The 19,447-nt window shown below is 42.4% G+C and overlaps 1 protein-coding gene across 3 annotated transcripts; it reads left to right on the top strand.

Moving 5' to 3' along the window:
* The first annotated feature begins 3,653 nt into the window (after positions 1–3,653).
* On the top strand, positions 3,654–19,312 carry NDE1 (nudE neurodevelopment protein 1). 3 transcript variants are annotated; one of them, XM_013176942.3, is made up of 11 exons: positions 3,678–3,804; positions 4,098–4,157; positions 4,538–4,673; positions 8,104–8,234; positions 9,257–9,410; positions 12,991–13,139; positions 13,453–13,589; positions 14,624–14,803; positions 15,827–15,918; positions 16,743–16,879; positions 18,000–19,312. In XM_013176942.3, exons 4-11 carry the CDS (start codon positions 8,149–8,151, stop codon positions 18,091–18,093), a joined length of 1,029 nt encoding a protein of 342 aa, XP_013032396.3. In that variant the 5' UTR covers positions 3,678–3,804; positions 4,098–4,157; positions 4,538–4,673; positions 8,104–8,148; the 3' UTR covers positions 18,094–19,312. The 3 variants fall into 3 exon arrangements, with proteins under 3 accessions (XP_013032394.3, XP_013032396.3, XP_013032395.3); XM_013176941.3 differs by lacking the exon at positions 4,538–4,673; XM_013176940.3 differs by lacking the exons at positions 4,098–4,157; positions 4,538–4,673 and having other exon boundaries at positions 3,654–3,804.
* Positions 19,313–19,447: the final 135 nt, after the last annotated feature.

Raw genomic sequence — 19,447 nt, 5'->3', positions numbered from 1 at the left:
TGTCAGTTTGTATATTGTAATCCAAGTATCTGACCCTTCTGTACTGTCCTTCCTGGGGTCACTTTGGGCATCTTTAGCTGCATATAAAGAAACTTCCCAAGCAGAATATATATGTTTTTAAAATGTAAAGCAAGTACTAGCTAACAAAAACTACAGCAAGTTGCTAACAAGCCACTGGATAGGCATTAGTGTGTTCCTCACACCCTGATAAAACACCTGAAGTCTGCTGGCCTCTCCTTGAGCTACCAGCAGTCCTTGTCTCAACAATCCTACTTTATCTGTAATTTTACTTTTCTTTTCTCTCCACAGACACAGCCCTGTCTCACAGTGTAGCAGTTCCCTCACAACTTAGCATTCCCTCAGAAGGCCGGGATAAAGTCATGCTGCAGATCCGTACCATGCAGGCTGGGCCTTGCTTCTTGGCATGCAGGTAGCTGAGCCTCTCGAGGTGGGGTAGGGGCCTCTCTCTGATGGCCCGGTATCTTTTAATCGTAAGTGACATCATGGTATTTGGCTAGGTCATCATTTTAATCTTCACCTTTGCCTAATGGGTTGCAGTCACCACCAGGGTTAAGAGTCTTAGTGACAATGCTTGTATCCAAATCCCATCTTGGCCCTGCTACCATCATTCACTCAGGATGTAATGCTGCTGGTGTCAAAGTCTTGAGTGGTGTTATATTTTGCTTTGCTGAGCAAGGCAGTGCTATTAATGAGCGTTTGACAGCTTCAAGGTATCTAAAAGGTTTTAAAGCAGTGATATGCAAATCCAATTTTACAGACTGCAGAAAATTATGTAACATCTTTAAATACATGGAAATAGGTTTCACTGGTGTTAAATGCTTACTCTTCTGTGACAGAACTATTTGAATTTGTGTATGGAGTTCTAGTACCTCTGTTTGTAATATCTTGTTATGAGTATCAGTAATCCTCAAAAACATAACTAGTTTGTAATGACAGTTGGGGGTCAGCTCCTGCTCCATCCATAGAGCACGTGGTTCTGTGGTCAATGACTTAATTCTTGCTGCAAAGCCAAGCTCTTTCTTCTGACTTTTACTAATGAATGTTCCAGCCAATAAGCTACTTCTTATTGTATATATTGTGCACTGTATATAGCGATAAGCTACACTATCAGCTGAAGGTGCTGTAATTAGATCTATGGTCTCCTATGTTCATTATCCATTTGATTTCCTTAGTCCCCTTTTCCTTTTAGCAACCAAGACTCATATTTATCATAAAAAAAACATTTTTTAAGCAGCAGCTGCAGAACAGCTGCCAACATCACCATGATATCCTCTGTCAGTCTGTCGTGGTTTAACTATTTAGGTTGCCTTTTTAATGCTTGTGTTCTACTTTGGTAGCTATGGATGTCTACCGTTATTTTTATGTTATAGATGTTGGATTTAACATCACTGAATTTTATCAGTTAAAATTGTGCACAAGAGGGTTAAATTTTGGAAATATTAAACATCATTGTTAAGCTTCAGTTGCTAGGCTGTAGGGTCAGAGAGGTGGCTTTGTCTTTGGCTGTAAGACAAGCAGGATATATCCTGAGAATGACTTGCATAATTAATTTTGTATTGTTTTAATTGACAGAACATAAAGCAATATTGAAAGGTTGAGATAAAATTGAAACAAATATGGACAGTATTTCATTATTTTTATGTCAGATCACTTTTAAAAAGGATATTTTTTTCAAATGCATTTGCCAAAATAAGAAAACAGCATGCTACTCTGACTTCCTTGCTCCAGAGCTCACACCAGACTGCTCTGAAATACTAGTTTTTCCATAAGAAGCCTATTGCCAAAAGATAATATTATGCAATGTTGCCATAGCTTATAACGTGTACATTTTTGCTCAGTTTGCTTTCATGGAAGTCTCAGTGTAGCATTCTCATCAAAATAACCAGCAACAAATCTAGCACTGCAAAAACTGCCTGTTATTAATTATTCATCAGCAGAATAAAAATAAATGCAGAAAATCTTTTTTTTTTCTTCTCTGCTAATTTTGAAACAGGAAAATGTTCTCATGCTTCTTGCAAATAAGGCAGTGGATAGTAATTACAGAAACATTTTTATTAATATTTATTGCACTTGTACAGCAGCACCTCTGAGCCTTTCGCACCCGTCTGGCTGCTGTTACGCTGTTTTGGAATTGGATGAGAGGCTAAACAGCTTCCTCTGAAATGTCACAGATTTCGCTGTGCTTTACAAGCATATGAGATGAGAACTATTAAAAATGTTCAGGTACACTTTTGATATCGTCTGTGTACACATGCTATCCTGAAATAGTTGTTCAAAGAATTGAAGTGAACTGTCATTTGTCCCTAATTTGTGAACAATGTATGAATTTTCAAATTACTAGGGAGGTACTGTAATGGCATGTCGTTTATTTTCTATAACTTGCCCACTTAAAACTTTCTTGAGCAATGACAGAACCGCAAATTACTATTAACCCATTTTTAAGTACATAATTTAGTTTTCTATTAATAATTTTATAATAGTTTGTCATTATTTACTTCTTCTGAACAAATGACCTCAAAATACAGTTATTTTGCTGAATATCTGTCCTGAGAGTATAATTATTTTGCTCACCCTGTTCAACTGAAGTCATCATAGCTATGGCTGTATTTCTCTTATAAGAATATTCTGATAGAAAAGCACAAATACTCTCTGTTACAGTCCCAGCCTTCTTCCGCAGAGTCGCTGGGAGAGGCTTACCCGCTTGCAGCCCACCCAATTAAGTCGTTGTGGGTTTGGGCTCTGCTCCAGGCCGGGCAGTGCATCTCTAAGGTAAGCGAGATGGGCTTAGGGTCCCAGTGCGAGGGTGCCTGTCATCCAGCAGTTTGTAAAACGTGCTGCACGTGTGTCAAGCGATACTCAGTGACATATGGGCAGATGTATGTGGGCTGGCGTATCTAGGCGCACGCGATAATTTGTGCTTTTGTTTTGACGCAGGAAGCAAATACCAGGCACGCCTCATGACCAAGTGTTTGTGCATGCTGTTGGGTAGGAACACACCTGGGGCATACCTCAGGCCCCTTCACAGTGACCCTGGGCATCAAGGGCATGACAAACCATTTATCGGCTGCACCAAGGTTTAACTTGGCCCTATTTGTGGGTGCCCTGAGGTTTAACTTGGCCTCATTGTTTGTGAGTGCCCCATTCCCACTGCGGGTGTGAGGCTTGTGAGGGTGCTTTCTGGGATGGTGACGCCACGGCGAGGTGACAGGTGAGTGCAGGCAGCTGGTGTTCGGTAGCACACTTTGTCCTCATCATGCTGACTGCTCATCAGTCATAAAAGTCGTGCTGGCTGCAGCGACAGTCTCGTTAGTCAGCCATACAAAGGGGTTCGGTGTAAAAATGTTGTGCTTGTGTTAGATGTTTACAGAACCACCTCACTGCTGGCTCTTTCAGGGGAGCCTTTGGAATAATAATAATAAAATATTTTTTAAAAGTACAACTTTCCCTTTTTTAGAGCATTTCAAAGGAAAAGACCTGCCTGCTGCCACCCCCCCTTACCCCCGGCTGAGGGGCCGCCCCTGAGGGGACACGGCCCCGCCCCGTCCCTGTTTGAAAGTAACGAAAAGTTCCCGAACGCTCCGCGGGCCCCGCTCTGGCGCTGCCGATTGGCGGAGCCCTGCGGTGCACGTGACCTCCAGCCAATGGGAGCCCGGGAGCGGGAGTGGCCGCGGTGAGGAGCGAGTGGCGTCCCTGGGGGAGCTCCGTGAGGCGGCGGTGAGGGGCTCCTGACGTGGGGCGCTGCCTGCCCTCGGCTGCGTTTGGCGCCCGGGGCTCTGTGGCTCGGTTCGTACCGCTTGGGGTATCCGGGGTATCCGGGAGCCCTAGAACTGCCCTCAGAAATCCCGCAGCCGGACTGCGGGGGCACGGCCCCCGCCAAGTCCGTGCCTGCGGTGAGCCGGGCTCTGGGGGCCTCTGCCCGCTCTGCCCTCGGTTTGCTTTTGTGCTGCTCGAACAACAGAGGGAGGGCGGTGCGCTGTGAGGAGAGCCTTGCGGGAGTGTTTTAAGGAGACTTAGTTTTTCGTGCGATGGGAAAGCTGCTTCTGGGGAGCAATGAGCTTTTTTGTTTGTTCTTACAGTTTGGGGAAGTGGCAAAGAAGAGCTTCGTCCCTGGCATGGATAATTCAGCAGCGCTAATGGTAGTCTTTCACCTTTACCTAGTTTCTTTCCGATCTTCTCCTTTCTCTTTTTTGTTAAGGTAGGATGTGCTTAGGCTCCAGCCACAGCCCTAAAGATAGGTCAGTGCTATTCACCGAGTTAGTGCTCCTTTGTATCACATGTATTTGGTATGCAGGGGTTGTTCTGTGTCCTTTATTCTAGGACCAAACCAGCCTCTAAGTTGGGGTCTTTGTGATCTTGATGAACTGGGACTCTGATTCCTGAACTAAAATTCCTTCAGTAATGTTACTTATAATTACTTTTAATTCTTGTTTTTCCCAAAAGAAACTTGCAGTTTTGCTGTCACTTATATGAAATAATTTCCTGCAACAATTATGCTGTGGTGTTTTTCTCGTTGCAGAAGTCTCTTCCCCACCCATGAACACTTCACTTCCTGCATGCTGTAGAGATTTTGTAATGTCTGTGACCAGCACTTGTGATGCTTGTACGCCGGAAGTCTGGCCAGATGTTTTTTCTGGCTTTGTGTGTGAAAACGAGTAAGGGACAGTCAGCGCGTGCATTCTGTAGCCTGTGACTTTCACTTGTTTTTTCTACGTTTACTGTGTTTAACAAAATATTGCTAAAACCTCTTTCGCACAAACGTGCACCCTTCCCATATCACAGTGATCCTAAATAATGGAAAGTTCCTAACTGATTTTATTAATTACTTCCAAGGCATTTTGCATGCTGGCTCCAAGCTGTTAAAAATCAAGTAGACAAAGTAGTTGTGTGTGTGCAGAGGGAAATCAAACCCTACTCTTTCTACTGTCACTTTGGAAAAATTTATGTGTTTTGATTTTATGATTTTTTTCTTCTTTTCTAATCGTCTTTAACAGTTTGTCTGAAACTTAGACTTTTTCTTTTTAGCTTCAGTTTGTATCTTGTATCTTTGGTAAGTTCGAAAATCGCTGTGAGGTAAAATACAGTGCAGGTGTACAGGGAATCTAATATGTCTTCTAATATGTCTGTATGTTGAAGGCAAAAAACTATGTGCCTGTGGCATGGGATGGTAGTGAAAGGATCTCTGCTATGCTAGGTTGTCTCTGGAATAAATACAGGTCCCCCAGTCTTCCAGGCATTCACAGTTCAGCAGTCAACTTTAAACACCAAGTACTCTTTAGTAATGATAACCATGAAGCAGTGTGTTCTTAATGGGTGACATCCTGAGTGGGTCCCTAATCTCTTGATTGTACAGACGCAGTTAGCAGATGTTGTGGGCAGCGTCTTTATGTTTCTCTGAAAGTTATCAAGGTTCTGTGGACCTTTTATAAAACTTATGACTCAATGGAAGTCCTTTTGTCTGTGACCCGTGCAATCTTATAAAATGTGAAGTAGCACATTCTTTTAGTTCTTCTCAGATGCAGCGTAAAAAGACAAGTGAGGGCCAGATATAAGCATATCCAAGCCTTTCAGGCCAACAGGAGCTGTCTGTTGGTTGCAGAGCTTTTGGTTCCCAGGGACTGTCTGAAAGCTTTCAGGTACCCATCTTGCACTTCTTCATTTTGTTGGATTTCTTTCTGTTGACTGTCTGAACACAGGTATGGTATTTATTAGTATGCTTGCACTGGTCAGAAGAAATCCTCTTTGGAGACTTCTAAAGTATATCTTGGTTTGTGTAACAAAGTCAGGCGTATCCTAGATGGTGTCTCTGTTTTTAAAGAAATGCAGAAATTTCCTGTTGTATGAGTGGTGAGAATTAATGACCCAGAAGGATCTCTGGTGTGCTCTTCTAGGCAGTGGTTTGACCACAGTAGTGGTTGCTGGTTCTTCTGGGTTTCTTCTTGCACCTGCATTGCTTCTTTGTCTGAATCTCTGTCCTGTCCCTGTGAAAAACACAATTTTCTTCTTAGCAAGTGTTCTGCAAGGGTTGGTGAGTTTCTGCAGTGCCTTGAACATAAGACACGCTCATTAACTTCAAAGGCACTTTCAGTTCACTTAAAAATGGAGTAGATGTGTAGTGAACTGTCCTAGGTAAAGAATGTTAATTGTGCTTCTTCTCGCTTTTCTTTTTAAAAGGCAAGGGTACTATTTAGAAAATCACTCCTTACTCATCCCCACCCCCATGGCGTACTTCTAAAAACATTTACAAGTAGCACAAATAGCAGTAGCCTTGAGAATTTGTGCTGGAAGGTTTTCTTTCTTAGAAAGAAGAGATTTTAGCTTTGTCTAATTGATGTTCTGTGTCAAGAAACAGAATTAAAAAACTAGAATTAGTAACTTTCTCTCACCTTCTAACTCCCATTCTAAACAACAACGTAATTTGCACGAGTGTGGTACTGATACTGTGCATCAAGGTGTTTGGGCACAGTCCACTTAGCTGTGACAGACACTTGTTTTTTGCTCAATAGCCTTCTGAAAATCATCTGAGCTGTGAAAATGACTTGTGCTTTCCAGCACTGCTTGGATTTATAGGAACTGGATTTTAGATCCATAGACTTCTTTGAGTATTTGCTACTGTCCTCTATAGTAGAGGTAAGAACTAAAGTTTGGTTGTTAATCCTGGTTAAACCAGGTGGTTTTGCCCAGCAGAGTGTGATGATTTATGATTATAACTTTTTTTTAGTTCTGTAGATGTGGAGTGGATGTACATTTTACTGCTCAGGTCTGCTCCAGCACTTGCTGAGCGTCGTAAATAAGAGCAGACAAGAGGATTGATATCTAAAGGGTTTCTGAAGTATTTGGCTGTTTCCCCCGTTCCCCCTTGATGCTATCAGAATTACCTCAAAAAAGCGTTCTGCGTAATACATGTAGAGCTAAGACTTGGCAGAAGGGCTGTGTTTCCTCAGCCCCAAGAATTTCAGTAGTTTTGACAACACTGTTGCCATGGGCCGTTTGACTCCACCTTTATTTACTGCCTTTGCTCTATTGAGGGGTTTTATTAACTTGATAATGGCTGTGTGGAATCCTTGCCTCACCCAGGGCTGCACATGGCAGGTTATCCAGAGCTTTGGGTCTGATGTTTTTCCAGTGTCAAGACTAACTCCTATAAAGTGACATTTGCTAGCGACCTGCCTATTAGAGTGCATCATGCAGCTCAGAGGACATTTGTTTAATTGCAGCATCTGCTTAAGTCTTCAAGCTGGAGTCGCCAACTTAAGGTTCTTGATTTCCATGTGACTTTCTCATGTGCCATTCCTGTTTGGGACGTGTGTCTGGGTTTATGGTGGCACAGGGACTGCTGGGCGGTCTGGATTGCTGGCTGGGTTGCTGCAATTTGTCTGCACACTTAGTCCAACCACGTGCTTTCTCACTACAGCCTCTGTGGAGCTCTTACGCCTCTTCCCTGGGGTTTTCTGGAGTTCCCTTCTCCCATGGCTCTCCAAGATACGCAGATACATTGTGCCTCTCAGCTGTATCTGGGTTCTGATATTTCAGGTTTAAAAGGGGGTAGTTTTGCCTATCTTGATTTAGGGAAAAGCTATCTTGTATCCAGTGGTTATGTCCATAAGAAGCTTAGGCGCTTCTGGGAGTGTTACCACAGGAAACCTCAACCATGAGTACTTTCTCTGTGTCTCTTTGAAGTCTCTCTTTAATTTTGGGGTGTCTTTAGGGTTGTTGAACTCAAACTTAATTGTACTGTCTTTGGAGCTGAAGGTGTCTGAGATGTTGTCTCTCTCTCCTGTGTTCTGTGTGCATCTGCACAGCTGTAGCTCAAGTTTGAGGTTTGTTGTTCTGTGCTGTGTAGTCAGAGGGTGGGGAAGATGCTTGCTGCTGGGATTGTGGCATGCAGCAAGCTCGGGAGAACTGGGGAAAAGAACTTCATTATTCAGTAGAGATTTTCACTTTTTTTTTTTTTTACATCCAACAGACCACTGTCAAGACTCATCTTCAGTTCTGTCTTCAGGCATGCGCCGAGTTCCTGAGGGGAGCAGTGTGCGGAGTTAGCTCACTGCATTAGCTCTTATGCTTGATCCTTTAATTTTCCAGGGCAAAAAATGAAACAGGAGTTGTAACTTTGAGGGCTCACTCACCATGGAAGACTCAGAAGGCCATCACTTCAGCTCAGCAGAAGAGGAAACCAGATACTGGAAAGAGCTGGCTATGAAATACAAGCAGTGGTAAGACAACGGTTTCGTTCCTCAGAGTTGATTGATATGGTGCACAAGCACTGCATGCAAAGATAGAAATAGCCCCGCACAGGGAGGTGAACTCAAAGTAGCTCAGCTGTCTCGAGTGGCAGCAAGAGCAAAGTAGTGGCACGTGCTTCTGCGTGAGCTACACCAGCCCAGAGTGCTTTGTGCTTATTTGAGTAGTGAATTTGTGCTGCTGTGGGACCGCTGCTTTTGTCCCCTGATCTGGTTTGAACGGGAACGTGTGTGCTGCACAGTCTCTGGCTGCGGTCTGTGGGCAGCACAGATGAATGTAAGTCACTGCAGGACCTTGTTGGGATGGTCCAGGCCATTGCAGAAGGATTCTGCTGTTCACCTTTTATATGTGGATCAAAACTAGTTTGGCAGCATGCAGATGGGAGAAGATCCTTGTCTGAGAGCGGGCATGCTTTCCTCATTCCTTTAGCTCACTGTGTTGCTGTAAACGCAGTAGAGGGTGGAATAATTCAGCCTTTTTGATGTGGGTATTGGTGGATCCTTTCTTAGACCAGATGTCCAGACCTTTCAGTGCTGCTTACTTAGCTTGTTGTAGAATTATTTCAACAGAATTTTCTTGAATATAAGAACAGGCTTTCTTTTCCTTCTTATACTTTTTCTCCCCGTTTACTGCTGATCAAAAATGGCATAGTTCCAATTTCCAAATAAGAAATTAGACTGAATAATAGGTTAAATATGAAGATGGAGTGGGCAATGGACATCCTAAAGAGACTACATTTGTCCTGGTCACTGCTAGTGTAAAGACAGATGGAATTTTTTTTTCCTGTTTGTCTGTCTATTTACCGGTTTGCTATGGGGTGGCTTTCCAAGTTTGGGGAGGGACGTTTGCAGATGGATGGGTTTTCCTGTTGAGTGTGTGTTGGAGAGGGACATAGAGCCTTCTGTGTTAGGTGGCAGTATCTTTTCATCCTTAAGTGTACAAGAGCTTGTTTTGATTCGTTGTGATGAGTTCTGCTGCTGGAATTGCCTTCTAGTGCTGAGAACACACAGGAGGAGCTGCGTGAATTCCAAGAAGGGAGTCGAGAGTATGAAGCTGAACTGGAGACTCAGCTGCAGCAAACAGAGTCCAGAAACAGAGACCTTCTGTCAGAAAACAATCGCCTGCGAATGGAGCTGGAGTCAGTTAAGGTAAGAGTGGGTGATGCTTTTAGTAGACACGTGTCTGAGGCGTGAAGGTGAATGAGACAGGTGTATGCTGATTCAGCTTGCCTTGTGGGCAGAGGTCTTTAGCATTATAAAGTGATTGAACAGCAAACTGCAAAAAATGTCTTGAAAAATGAAGAAATATCAATCTATTATCTGCTTTGAGAGTACTGGATACCTCAGTGATGTTCCTGAGTCCCTGTTTGCAGGTTGTGACTATGTTTCCAGGATAGATTTGAGACAGGAGAAAACCGTTTACGGTGGAGTGAAGAGTAATGCTGTCAGCGTTGTGCAAACAAATGATACTGCAGAAGAATGAAAACACAAACATTACATCTGTGGTGTTCCATTACATAAAACTTAGGTGTTTTAAACCCTTTTTACGTAGTTGTGTGTAGTTATCTGGTGTTCCAGATAAACTTGGAAGCAGCAGCTAGTAAGTAACGCAGAACTGAGAGGAATGAAAGTTTCACTCTTGATTTTTGTTACCGATTCTGTCTGTAATCAGGGGCAGGATGGGGACACAGCTTATCCTCCTTATACTTGGTTAGTCTGGGGTGTGTGTGGGTGAAATAGTTGGCAAGCATTGATTTCCATAATTATAAAACATAAGGGATACTAACTTACTTGAGATGGAACCTCCTGCCAGAGAAAGGTAAGAAACAGTTAGTTACCTAGAGTAGGAGACTGAAATGAGGCAGATACATCTCTTCAAAGATGCTGCTAGTCCCCTGTCCTCGCTGACAAGTTTAGGAAATACTTCTAAACTAAACTTGAAGAAAAATTGTCATTGAAGTTGGTGTGCATTTTTGAAGCTCAGTCTTGTTAGCATTTTACTTAAAGATGGTATAGTCACCCAGGAAACGTTACACTCTTTTTAGGTCTAGGTCAGTATCTGTGGAAGCAAAAATTAATTTAATTACACTTCTCAATTGTATGCAATAATGAGCTAATGGGAGTGAAGATATTTGAGTAAGTAATTAATCTGGGTGTATAGAGCTTTTTGTCTCAGCTGTTGTCTAAATTAGTGTCTTAAGTAAATATTCTTTAGCTCCAGATAAGTGTCTCCCAGCCTCAACTTAGTGATTTTTTTTCCCCTCTCTTTTGGACAGCAAAAATTCCGTGCTGTATTTCGTTGCATTTGTTCTTTTACACTGATCTTTGTTATTGTTTATTAGCACCTTAGCAGTATTATATGCTCTGCTTGTAGTATGGAGTGTTGGTCTGCTCTGTCCCGTGTAGCCACACAAACTCACGGAAGCTGATGAGTTTGGGGAGAAGCCATAGCAGTTCAATAAGCAACAGCAATGCATTTGACTAAGAAGATCGTGGACTGTTGTCTTTCTCTGTAAGAGCTGAGAGAAGGGGGCAAAGAATGAGCTGAGGCAGTTAAGAATGAAAATAGCAGGAACTGACATAAAACTTCAAAAAGCAGTGAGTAGACCTATCTTGGAAAACTAATTAATCTTCACAGTAGATAACTTATTCTGTTAGATACTTGGTAGATAAACATTCTGTTTGAAACAAACCCTTTAACAATTGGCTATTCATGCAGCCTTGAAGACTGCAGTAACAGCTTGCACTGAAGGAACAGAGGCTCCATTGATGGCCAGATCAGCTGATAGTTTATTACAATTGGCTGAAAACAAAGACTCAAACCTTGCAATCCTAGTCTTTTATTTGAATCAATTCAAGAGCAAAGCATTAAACTTGTGAAGCTATTGAATAGTGGTGTTAACTGGGCCCGTCAAGGCTTGGTATCTGCATCCAGCCTAACGGGAGTGAACTTTGTAAGGCCCACACAACTTGATGCTTTGAGTTTACCAGCCTAATGAGTGTGCTTGCTATCCCCTCAGAAGCCAGAGTTCATGTTACCTGAAAATAAATGGAAATAATGTTTTGGAGGACTTGTTTAGAGAGCCTTGAAAAGCTAGCTGAAAGTACTCTGCCTCTTAGAGCTTGGAGGCTCTTGAAGTCAGCATGCATGTATGCTTCAGAGATCAGGAATTATGGCAATGTTTCACCACACTGTAATCAAACAGGAATTTATTAATTCAGAATAGGTATCTCTTCCCTTCCTCCTCGTCTGTGCATTACATGCGCTAAAACAGCTCTTTACATAATCAGCTGTGCTAGGCTACTTGCCACGGTTTTCAAATTTCCCCCATGTGAATTTGTTTTCAGCGACTTCAAGTGTGTTAAATTCTAGACAGAAGCACTTCAGGAATGCTACTTACACAGTGATCTTGGAGCTTCACAGAAAAAAACTCTCTGGCATGTCAAAGTGATCTGATAGCAAGGTGGTGGAGTGTGAAGTGTTGTAGTAAATGGCGGCTGTGAAGCTTTTGCTGTCATATGATGTTTACCACATATGGAGGCGATAGCTTTGCCAGCATACATCTCTCCTGCTGTCTTCCTCCCCACTGGTGCCTCTTCTAAATGTACCCTTGTGTACCTGCTGTAAAGGACAGTTTGTTTTAGGGTCATGTCTGAAGTGTTGCATAACTGCACCTGTAATCTTTATAAACAAGAGCTCTGAACCTGCTTTGGGCTAATAAAATCACGGAGGCAGTGGAGAACCCTGCTGGTTCCATAGCAGTAGATAAATGTACTAACACTTTTTTTCATTGTCATTTAGGGTCATAAGTTCTGCTTGACTCTTGCTTAGACTTGAAAATAAGTGACTTCTTTCATCTTCTTTAGCATCTTCATTTGTGCGTTGATAAAGCTCTTGGGGGCTCAGAAATTACTGTCTTGTTCAGAGTTGCGCACAGATCCACTTGGCTCCAGGTTGTCATCGGTATTCTTCCCATTCCACCGAAGCAGATCGTAGAGGCAATGGCACGCTTACAGTCTTTTTGCAGACAATCTCACTAGCCAGTGCACTTGCCTGGCAAGTCCTGTAGATCCTTCCTCTCTGTGGCATTACTGGGTGCTGTTGTTGAAGGGGATGCTGTCTCTTGGGCCTCTGCATTGTGGTTGTCACCTGCACCTTAAAACAGCGAGGCTAAGACATGTCTTTCCAGCTACTGCCTTCTTACTTCCAGGCTGCAGGCTGCTGTGTGGTAGGGGAGCTCAAGAGCTCTGTGCTGTTGCCTGTTGAGCCACCCACCTGCAATGGGCAGGACCCAGGCATGCTGGCTTGTCTTGGTTCTGAGCAGAGCATTGCACATGTGAACAAAACAGTTGCTGTTTTAAGCCCTTTTCTCAGAAAAAGGGGTAAAAGCTGTCTATGTGTAGGAGTATGTGTTTCTTGCAACTTTGTGAATGGAGGACAGGTGGGGAGCACATGGGAGAACTGTCTGGGAGAGCAGGGAACAGCTCTGGGCTGTGGAGGTCGGAAGCTGCTTGCTCTCCGGCACAGTCACATGATAAGGAGTTACAGGAAGAGCTCTTGTCTGCTGGCAGCCCAGAAGTATGTAAGCAATTGGCTTTGTTGGCATTTTACTGTATGTAAGCTGACGTTTCTCAGAAAACTTCACAGGATTTATGTCTATCTTTAAAGGCTTTAAGACAATGCCAAGTCTCTGATGCGCTGTTTGATTTTTTTTTTTTCCTTCTTTAGGAAAAGATTGAAATACAGCATTCAGAAGGGTACAGGCAAATCTCTGCACTGGAAGATGACCTGGCACAAACAAAAGCTATTAAAGATCAACTTCAGAAGTACATTCGAGAACTCGAGCAAGCGAATGACGACTTGGAAAGAGCAAAAAGGTGAGCAGTCTTCTGTGTTTTCTTCTTCCACCTCAGTTCTGTCCTATGAGTATGGTGGCCATGAGTAATTTATGTTGTGCTTGTTAGCACTGCCATTCTGAACTTGGTGATGGCTGTGATGAAGATGCTTGTGACAGATGGGAAATAAGATTTTTTTTTCCCTGTCCAATCCCCCAACTATACTATTTCATATCTTACAAGCTAAAATTAAAACAAATAAAAACAGCCCTAACCCAAAAGATTCTCCCTTTCCTTCTGGGAGAGGGAGTTCCTGTATGTGCTTGAAGGGTCTGACACGTGTACTTTCTTTCAGAGCCACTATAATGTCTCTGGAAGATTTTGAACAGCGTTTAAACCAGGCTATCGAAAGAAATGCTTTTCTGGAAAGCGAGCTGGATGAGAAGGAAAACCTTTTGGAGTCTGTGCAACGCCTGAAAGATGAAGCTAGAGGTTAGACAGCGGTTTACTCGTACCTCTGCTTTTCTCCCCTCCTGACTCATACCTGTTCAGTCTCTTCATGTATCTTAGAGTTTGGCTTTTACATTTGCATCTTCTAAATCTGCAATATGAAATGGTGAAGCTTCAAGACTGTCTACTCCTCTCCTGTTGACCTTGTTCCAGAGTAGCTTACAGGAGCTAGAGTCTGTTTTAATGTTCTCAGCCTTCTCCTAGTCTGTGGTGATGGGTCTCTGATGCAATGTGCTGTTTAACTTCCTGTAATCTGTGAAGGTCAGCTTTAGTAACCAGTGGTGTCTGTTGTTCCCTGGCCTGTGAAAAGTGGAGTTAACGAAACACTAAAGGGACTGTAAAACAGGAGGGCTCTGGCTGGCTTCCAGTTACCTTTGAATAGTCCCATGAACTAGCTTCTTGATTTGTCAGTGTGACTGGGTAAGAAGATGAGAGAGACCATGCAGCTATGGAGCTAGAAAAAACACTTCCAGCTCTGCTCCGATTCTGTGCCCTTGTGTGGTTTCTGTAAGCTATAGTCAGGCTGTCAGACAGGAGTACTCTGTCCCTGGGTTAGATAATGGTGTGGTTTCCACTCAGCCTCAGCTCAGGATTCCTTGATGTGGAAACCCAAGTGGGAGGGAAAACAGTGCATTAGGTAGGAGTACCTGGATCTCCTCCCGGTAGGGAGCTGGGATGTAGCCAGGATATTCCAAGTTGCAGAGCCTCAGTCTTGATGAGCCTTCATGTACTGGTCTGTAATGTTTGGATGCATGTTAATTCCCTGCCTCAGGGGAAGCCTTGTGAAATGGTATAAACTTAAAGCCAAATAGCAACTTGAACTAACACAACAAAACCAACTTGAGCTGTAATGCTAGATAAGCCTTAGTGTTCATCCAGAGTTTGAGTATGTGCCTGGAGTAATCATTACAAGGATAAAGGATTTTGTTCCCCTGGTGAAAGTGAAGTACAGCTCTCATCTGCTTTTTATCTTGGCGAATATGAATTCCAAAGACTTTGTGTTGCTTCCATCATAGATCTACGACAAGAGCTTGCAGTGCAGCAGAAACAGGAGAAACCCAAAACACCAATGCGAACTACACTGGAAACAGAAAGAACAGACACTGCAGTTCAAGCGTCCTTATCTGTGCCTTCAACTCCCTCGGTGCACTGGGCACCTGGCATCAACATGTCCACCCCTGTGACATTTAGGAGAGGTGCGTGATGGAACCGGTACAGAAATACCATGTGATACCCTTGTTTTCACCATAGGTTCTGGATGCAGGAGGAATGAGAAAACAGAATTACAGTTGAGTGTTCCAGTGAAATCCACCTAAATCTAGTTACTGTGATCTCAGCATTCACTGACCCCAATTCTAGGGGTATATTCGTAGGTTATTCATCTCCATTTGATGTGAATTGCCCAGTGATAACCATAAGGGACAAGACGAGCTGTTGAGACTGTTATTTGTTCACAACTGTTCCAGACACACTGGGCTAATTTAGGAGAAGGATTTTAAAAACTTCATCATGATCTTTAATGCTACGCTCCTGTTACTTGAACTGGCTTCTCTATGAGCGTAGGTTTTCTTTGAGACAGGTTTTCTTCCTACTCTGGAACAGTAGCACACTGGCAAGTCATCCTAGCTGGCTGTACTAAATGATCAATGGAATCAGTTACTTATTTTTTATGAGTGCTGATTATATTAATATTCTAATCCTCCAACATTAGCTTCCATATTCTGTTTACTTAAGAAGTGAGAAATTGATGTAATTGTGTTTGTGCATAAATGCAAGGAGTTGCAGGGTCATGTGCTGGTGTCTTGATATTACAGCTCTGAGTGTTAATCAAGTTTGTAGCTTTTGGTACTCTTAACCTGAAACTGTTTTGTGTGAGAGAAATTGCACTTGTGTAAAAAAGGATTCAAAAGTTTTTAGTGAAATGAGATTATGGTTCTCTCTGAGAACGCATCCCCCTGGTCCTATGGCAGCAATAAAGATGTACAACAGGTCTCTAGAAATCTAAGCCATGATGTATGTGGAGACTTCAGCTTAGGCCTGTGTAACTGGAGCTGTCTCAGGGAGGCAGTGCGTTGTATTTCTAATGCACACGAAGGATCTGGAGGTCAGATACAAAAAAGTAAAAGGAAGATATTGATGTTTCATTTGCTCTGTATGACTATGTCAAAACTTTTTTTTTTAATACTGGGTAATGTATCATTCTTCATCCTGCTCTGCAGGTTTTGAGGACAGTTACAGTGCAACCCCTCTCACACCTGCTGCCAGAATATCTGCACTTAACATCGTGGGAGACTTGCTACGGAAAGTAGGGGTGAGTGATTACTTGTTAGCAAATGTCCTTGGAAGGACAGAGTTGTTGGAAACTGCAGCCAGCAGTAAGTATCTGCAGTGCCCAGAAGAGACTGGAAAGACTATTTCAGCTGCCGGGTTAGCTAAGCAAGGCCTTGAAGTTGGTCTGGACTCTGTATATTTCTAAGTAACCCCATACAAAGATAGGGCCCATCTCTGTTTTTCCTGAGATCTTGCCCCCATGTGGAGTCCTGACCTTTCTTCCTCTCCAAATTTCTGAAAGAATAGGTTCAGAAAGAACAGGCTGACATGAGTAAATGAAGAGATCATCTACTCCCATGAAGGGCAGAGAAGAAAGCAGGCTGGTGCCTGCTGTCCAGAGGGCTTCCAGTAAAGTTTTCATTAAGGCTCGAGTAGTGTTTTGAGCAGGGCCTAATGCTATGTTGAGCTGTAGTTCGACATGTCAGGTAGTGCTGATGCTGGGAAAGTTATGGCATGACTTCCTTTTGTCTTTTCTCTTGTGCCCTAGTGCTGTGTTAGCGCAAGCATTGATATGCCTTTTGATGGGCTGAGCTGCAGAAATGATAGAGTTGAAAAATAACCCAGCAGGGGTTCTTTTATAATCGTTTATAGTCCTAAACCTCCCATACAGAAACAGATTCAGTTTTCCTGGGATGTTTGAGATGACTGGCTTTACCTCAAAAATTCAGAACTCATGGTTTTGGGGTAAAAATTCATCTTTTTTTCCTACTAGACAACTCATTTTTAAAGCAAACTTAAACAAACAAAAAAAAAACAACACAATGTTCTGAAAGATATCTGACACATTACCTGTGTTTGCATCAGGCTTTGGAGTCCAAACTTGCCTCTTGCCGAAACTTTGTGTATGACCAGTCTCCAAACAGAACCACAGTGTCCATGTACATGAACAGAGATGTCCTTGAAACGCGCCTGAGTCCTCACCAGCCTCTGTGCGATACAGGGTTAGTGCTGCTCTCCAATGTTGTGTCTTAGTGAGAACTCTGTGACAGGTACTGTTCTATTTCTTATTGAACCTTTGGTTTGGTGGAACCAGTTTTGTTTTCAAAAGGTAGGAAACTTGTTTATTTAAGATTGATTGAACGTTTCAGATCAGTTTAAAATTTGTAATCAATAGCTGTTGAAATCTGAAAACTAGCTGTGATCAAGTTTTGAAAAACAAATTCCAAGCAAATTTAATAGACTTATTATAAATCCAGTGTTTAACTGTGAGGAAAGTACAACAGAGGGAGCTCCTGCTTATTGTCTCAATTTCGTTTGTTTTATGTTCTTGTATGGTGATGCCTCAGGAATGTTGTGGCATGTGGGGACTTCCCTTGTCAAAGTTGAGATTCTCATTTATGGAAGAACGGCGGGGGGGGGGGATGGGGAACAAATAATGAATCACCCCAATCAGAATGCTTTATGCTTGCTAAGATGTGTTTCCAGGGAGCAGCTGACAAAAGTAGTTACCTGAGGCAACTTGTAAATTTTTCCAGGTTCTTGAACTGGTTGCCTTTTTGTTTTAAATGCAGTATCCTTGCTGATTTTTCTTCATGCAGGTTGCCTGCTTAGGCCCCGCCAGTCTTGCACTTAATATTCTTTAGATTCCCTGTAAACCAAGTGGTTATAATACAGTTCCAGATGCAGCTATTCAACTGGACCCTTGCTCTGGGAGTACTGGTTCGTCCTGCTACCCAGTGTCCAAAGTTGTCAGGTGGAAGGAGTGTTCCATATTGTACTTGCTATTGCTAGAGAAACCTCATTAAAGCTCCTACGAGAAAGCCTCAAGGGCCATATGTTTGCATGATTACATACGTGCTGACTATACCTCTACTGCTGTAATGCTAGAACTGAAATTCCAACACCTGTAAAAGATAGCTTCTCACTACTCAGAGGGAAATAGAACCTTGTTTTACAGTGGAAACTCAGCCTGGTTAAGTAACGGGCTCACTAAGTGTGCAAAGTGGTTTTTAATCTGCTGGCTTTTCAGGCTGAGTGGTGTACTCTTGTAGCAACCAGTTATTCTGATAAAATTAGTAAAACTGAGCAAGAAATGTACGAACTTGTGTTTTGTATTTGCAGGTTAGTGAAACGTCTGGAGTTTGGGACACGGCCTTCAAATATTCCAGGACCAATAAGCCATCCTTCACAAAGTGTTGTCAAGATGCTGCTATGAAAAGGCTGCGTGGTTTTGGAAAAGGGAAAAAAATATATGAAACTTTAGTTTTAAAGAGATATCAGTGAGCAATCAGTTAGCAGCATAAGGGTAGGTGAGGACTGAATAAGAAGCTGCAATTGGCAAGGGCCTCTCGTGGCCTTACCCATCTGGCTTCTTTGCTGAGTTCTGTGGGCAGTGTGATGAAGCAATGCTGCCTAGCAGCACAGGACTTTAAATTGCTTCCTATATCAGCTGCTGTAAGTAACTCCTTGAAAGTTGTTTCTTTAACACAGTCAGTCAAAGCTATTGTCCTTTTGTCTCCAACAGGCAATATTCCCTATGCAGCTCCTCAGGCTTTGGCTTTTGGTATTGAATTCTGACTGTCAAGTTTTTATCATGGGTGCTGTGTGCTGCAGTCAACTGAGTTAGGGGAGTGGTTTTAGGTAGAGACAGGTGTATTTCTGTGGGGAAGCTGCTCAGTTGTTCATGGGATGTTTGCTGGTCAGAATCATGCTACACAAAACCCTGCCTCTAGAATGGTAAGGTTTTGTAAGCAGTTATTTGCCACTAAGAACAGGTATTGGTTAAAGGTGAGGAATGCCTAATGCTTAGAATAATTGGGAGATCCCAGAACTATCCGTAAGGTAGGGGACTTTTAGCCTATAGATATTGTTTTACCATATGGGGCTCATAAAACCTAGCTGTTGTAGGAAGCAAGAGACCTGATTAAGTTCTTCGTTCTAACATCTTACTAGCTGGGGTTTACTACTTTGCAAACCTGCCTTTATTAATGTGCCTTGGGTTTTTGTGAATTTATTTTATTTTTGTTTTTTGATGAGAATATATGCCTTCAGCTATTACTAATTTAGCAATGTTTTTAACTTGAAACATCCAAGTATGTCAGAATACTGAATTATTCTTGAAATTTGAGTTATTTCCCTATAGAATAACACTGCATTTTTTAAAATGCAACAGGTTCATTCACAGTATTAATGTACATTCACAGTATTAATATACATTACAGAAGCTTGTAATTGCAAAATAATTATGGCTAAATACTTCTGTATTATTGGGGGGAGCTTACATGACAAAATGCATAAATTGTGGTTTTTCTTTTAATGATGTGAAAACAACTGATACATCTGTTTCTCTGGATTAGGAAATAACTACAGATTATTCAAGCCATCTACAAAGTTGGCTTAACTGGGAAGCAGAATAAAGCTTATTTTGAATGTTAGGTATTCATTTTGATTTTTTTGTGAGTTGTCATTGTAGCTCTTGCAGGAATGCTGGCTACCATCTTCTCAGCTGTTTCTTACCAATGGAGCCTGAAGAGACGTTGTTTGCTGAATCATATGCAAAGATTTTTCCT

The sequence above is a fragment of the Anser cygnoides genome, chromosome 15 (genome assembly GCF_040182565.1).
Source record: "Anser cygnoides isolate HZ-2024a breed goose chromosome 15, Taihu_goose_T2T_genome, whole genome shotgun sequence".
NCBI classification, from domain to species: Eukaryota; Metazoa; Chordata; class Aves; order Anseriformes; family Anatidae; genus Anser; species Anser cygnoides.
This window is presented reverse-complemented; position numbering and strand designations above follow the sequence as displayed.

What these genes read in the sequence shown, in the direction of transcription:
- NDE1 (XM_013176940.3), top strand. Translation starts at nt 8,149, where the DNA reads ATGGAAGACTCAGAAGGCCATCACTTCAGCTCAGCAGAAGAGGAAACC. An exon ending in GACTTGGAAAGAGCAAAAAG is followed by an intron (nt 13,140 to 13,452) that starts GTGAGCAGTCTT and finishes ACTTTCTTTCAG; the next exon opens with AGCCACTATAATGTCTCTGG. An exon ending in CCCTGTGACATTTAGGAGAG is followed by an intron (nt 14,804 to 15,826) that starts GTGCGTGATGGA and finishes CCTGCTCTGCAG; the next exon opens with GTTTTGAGGACAGTTACAGT.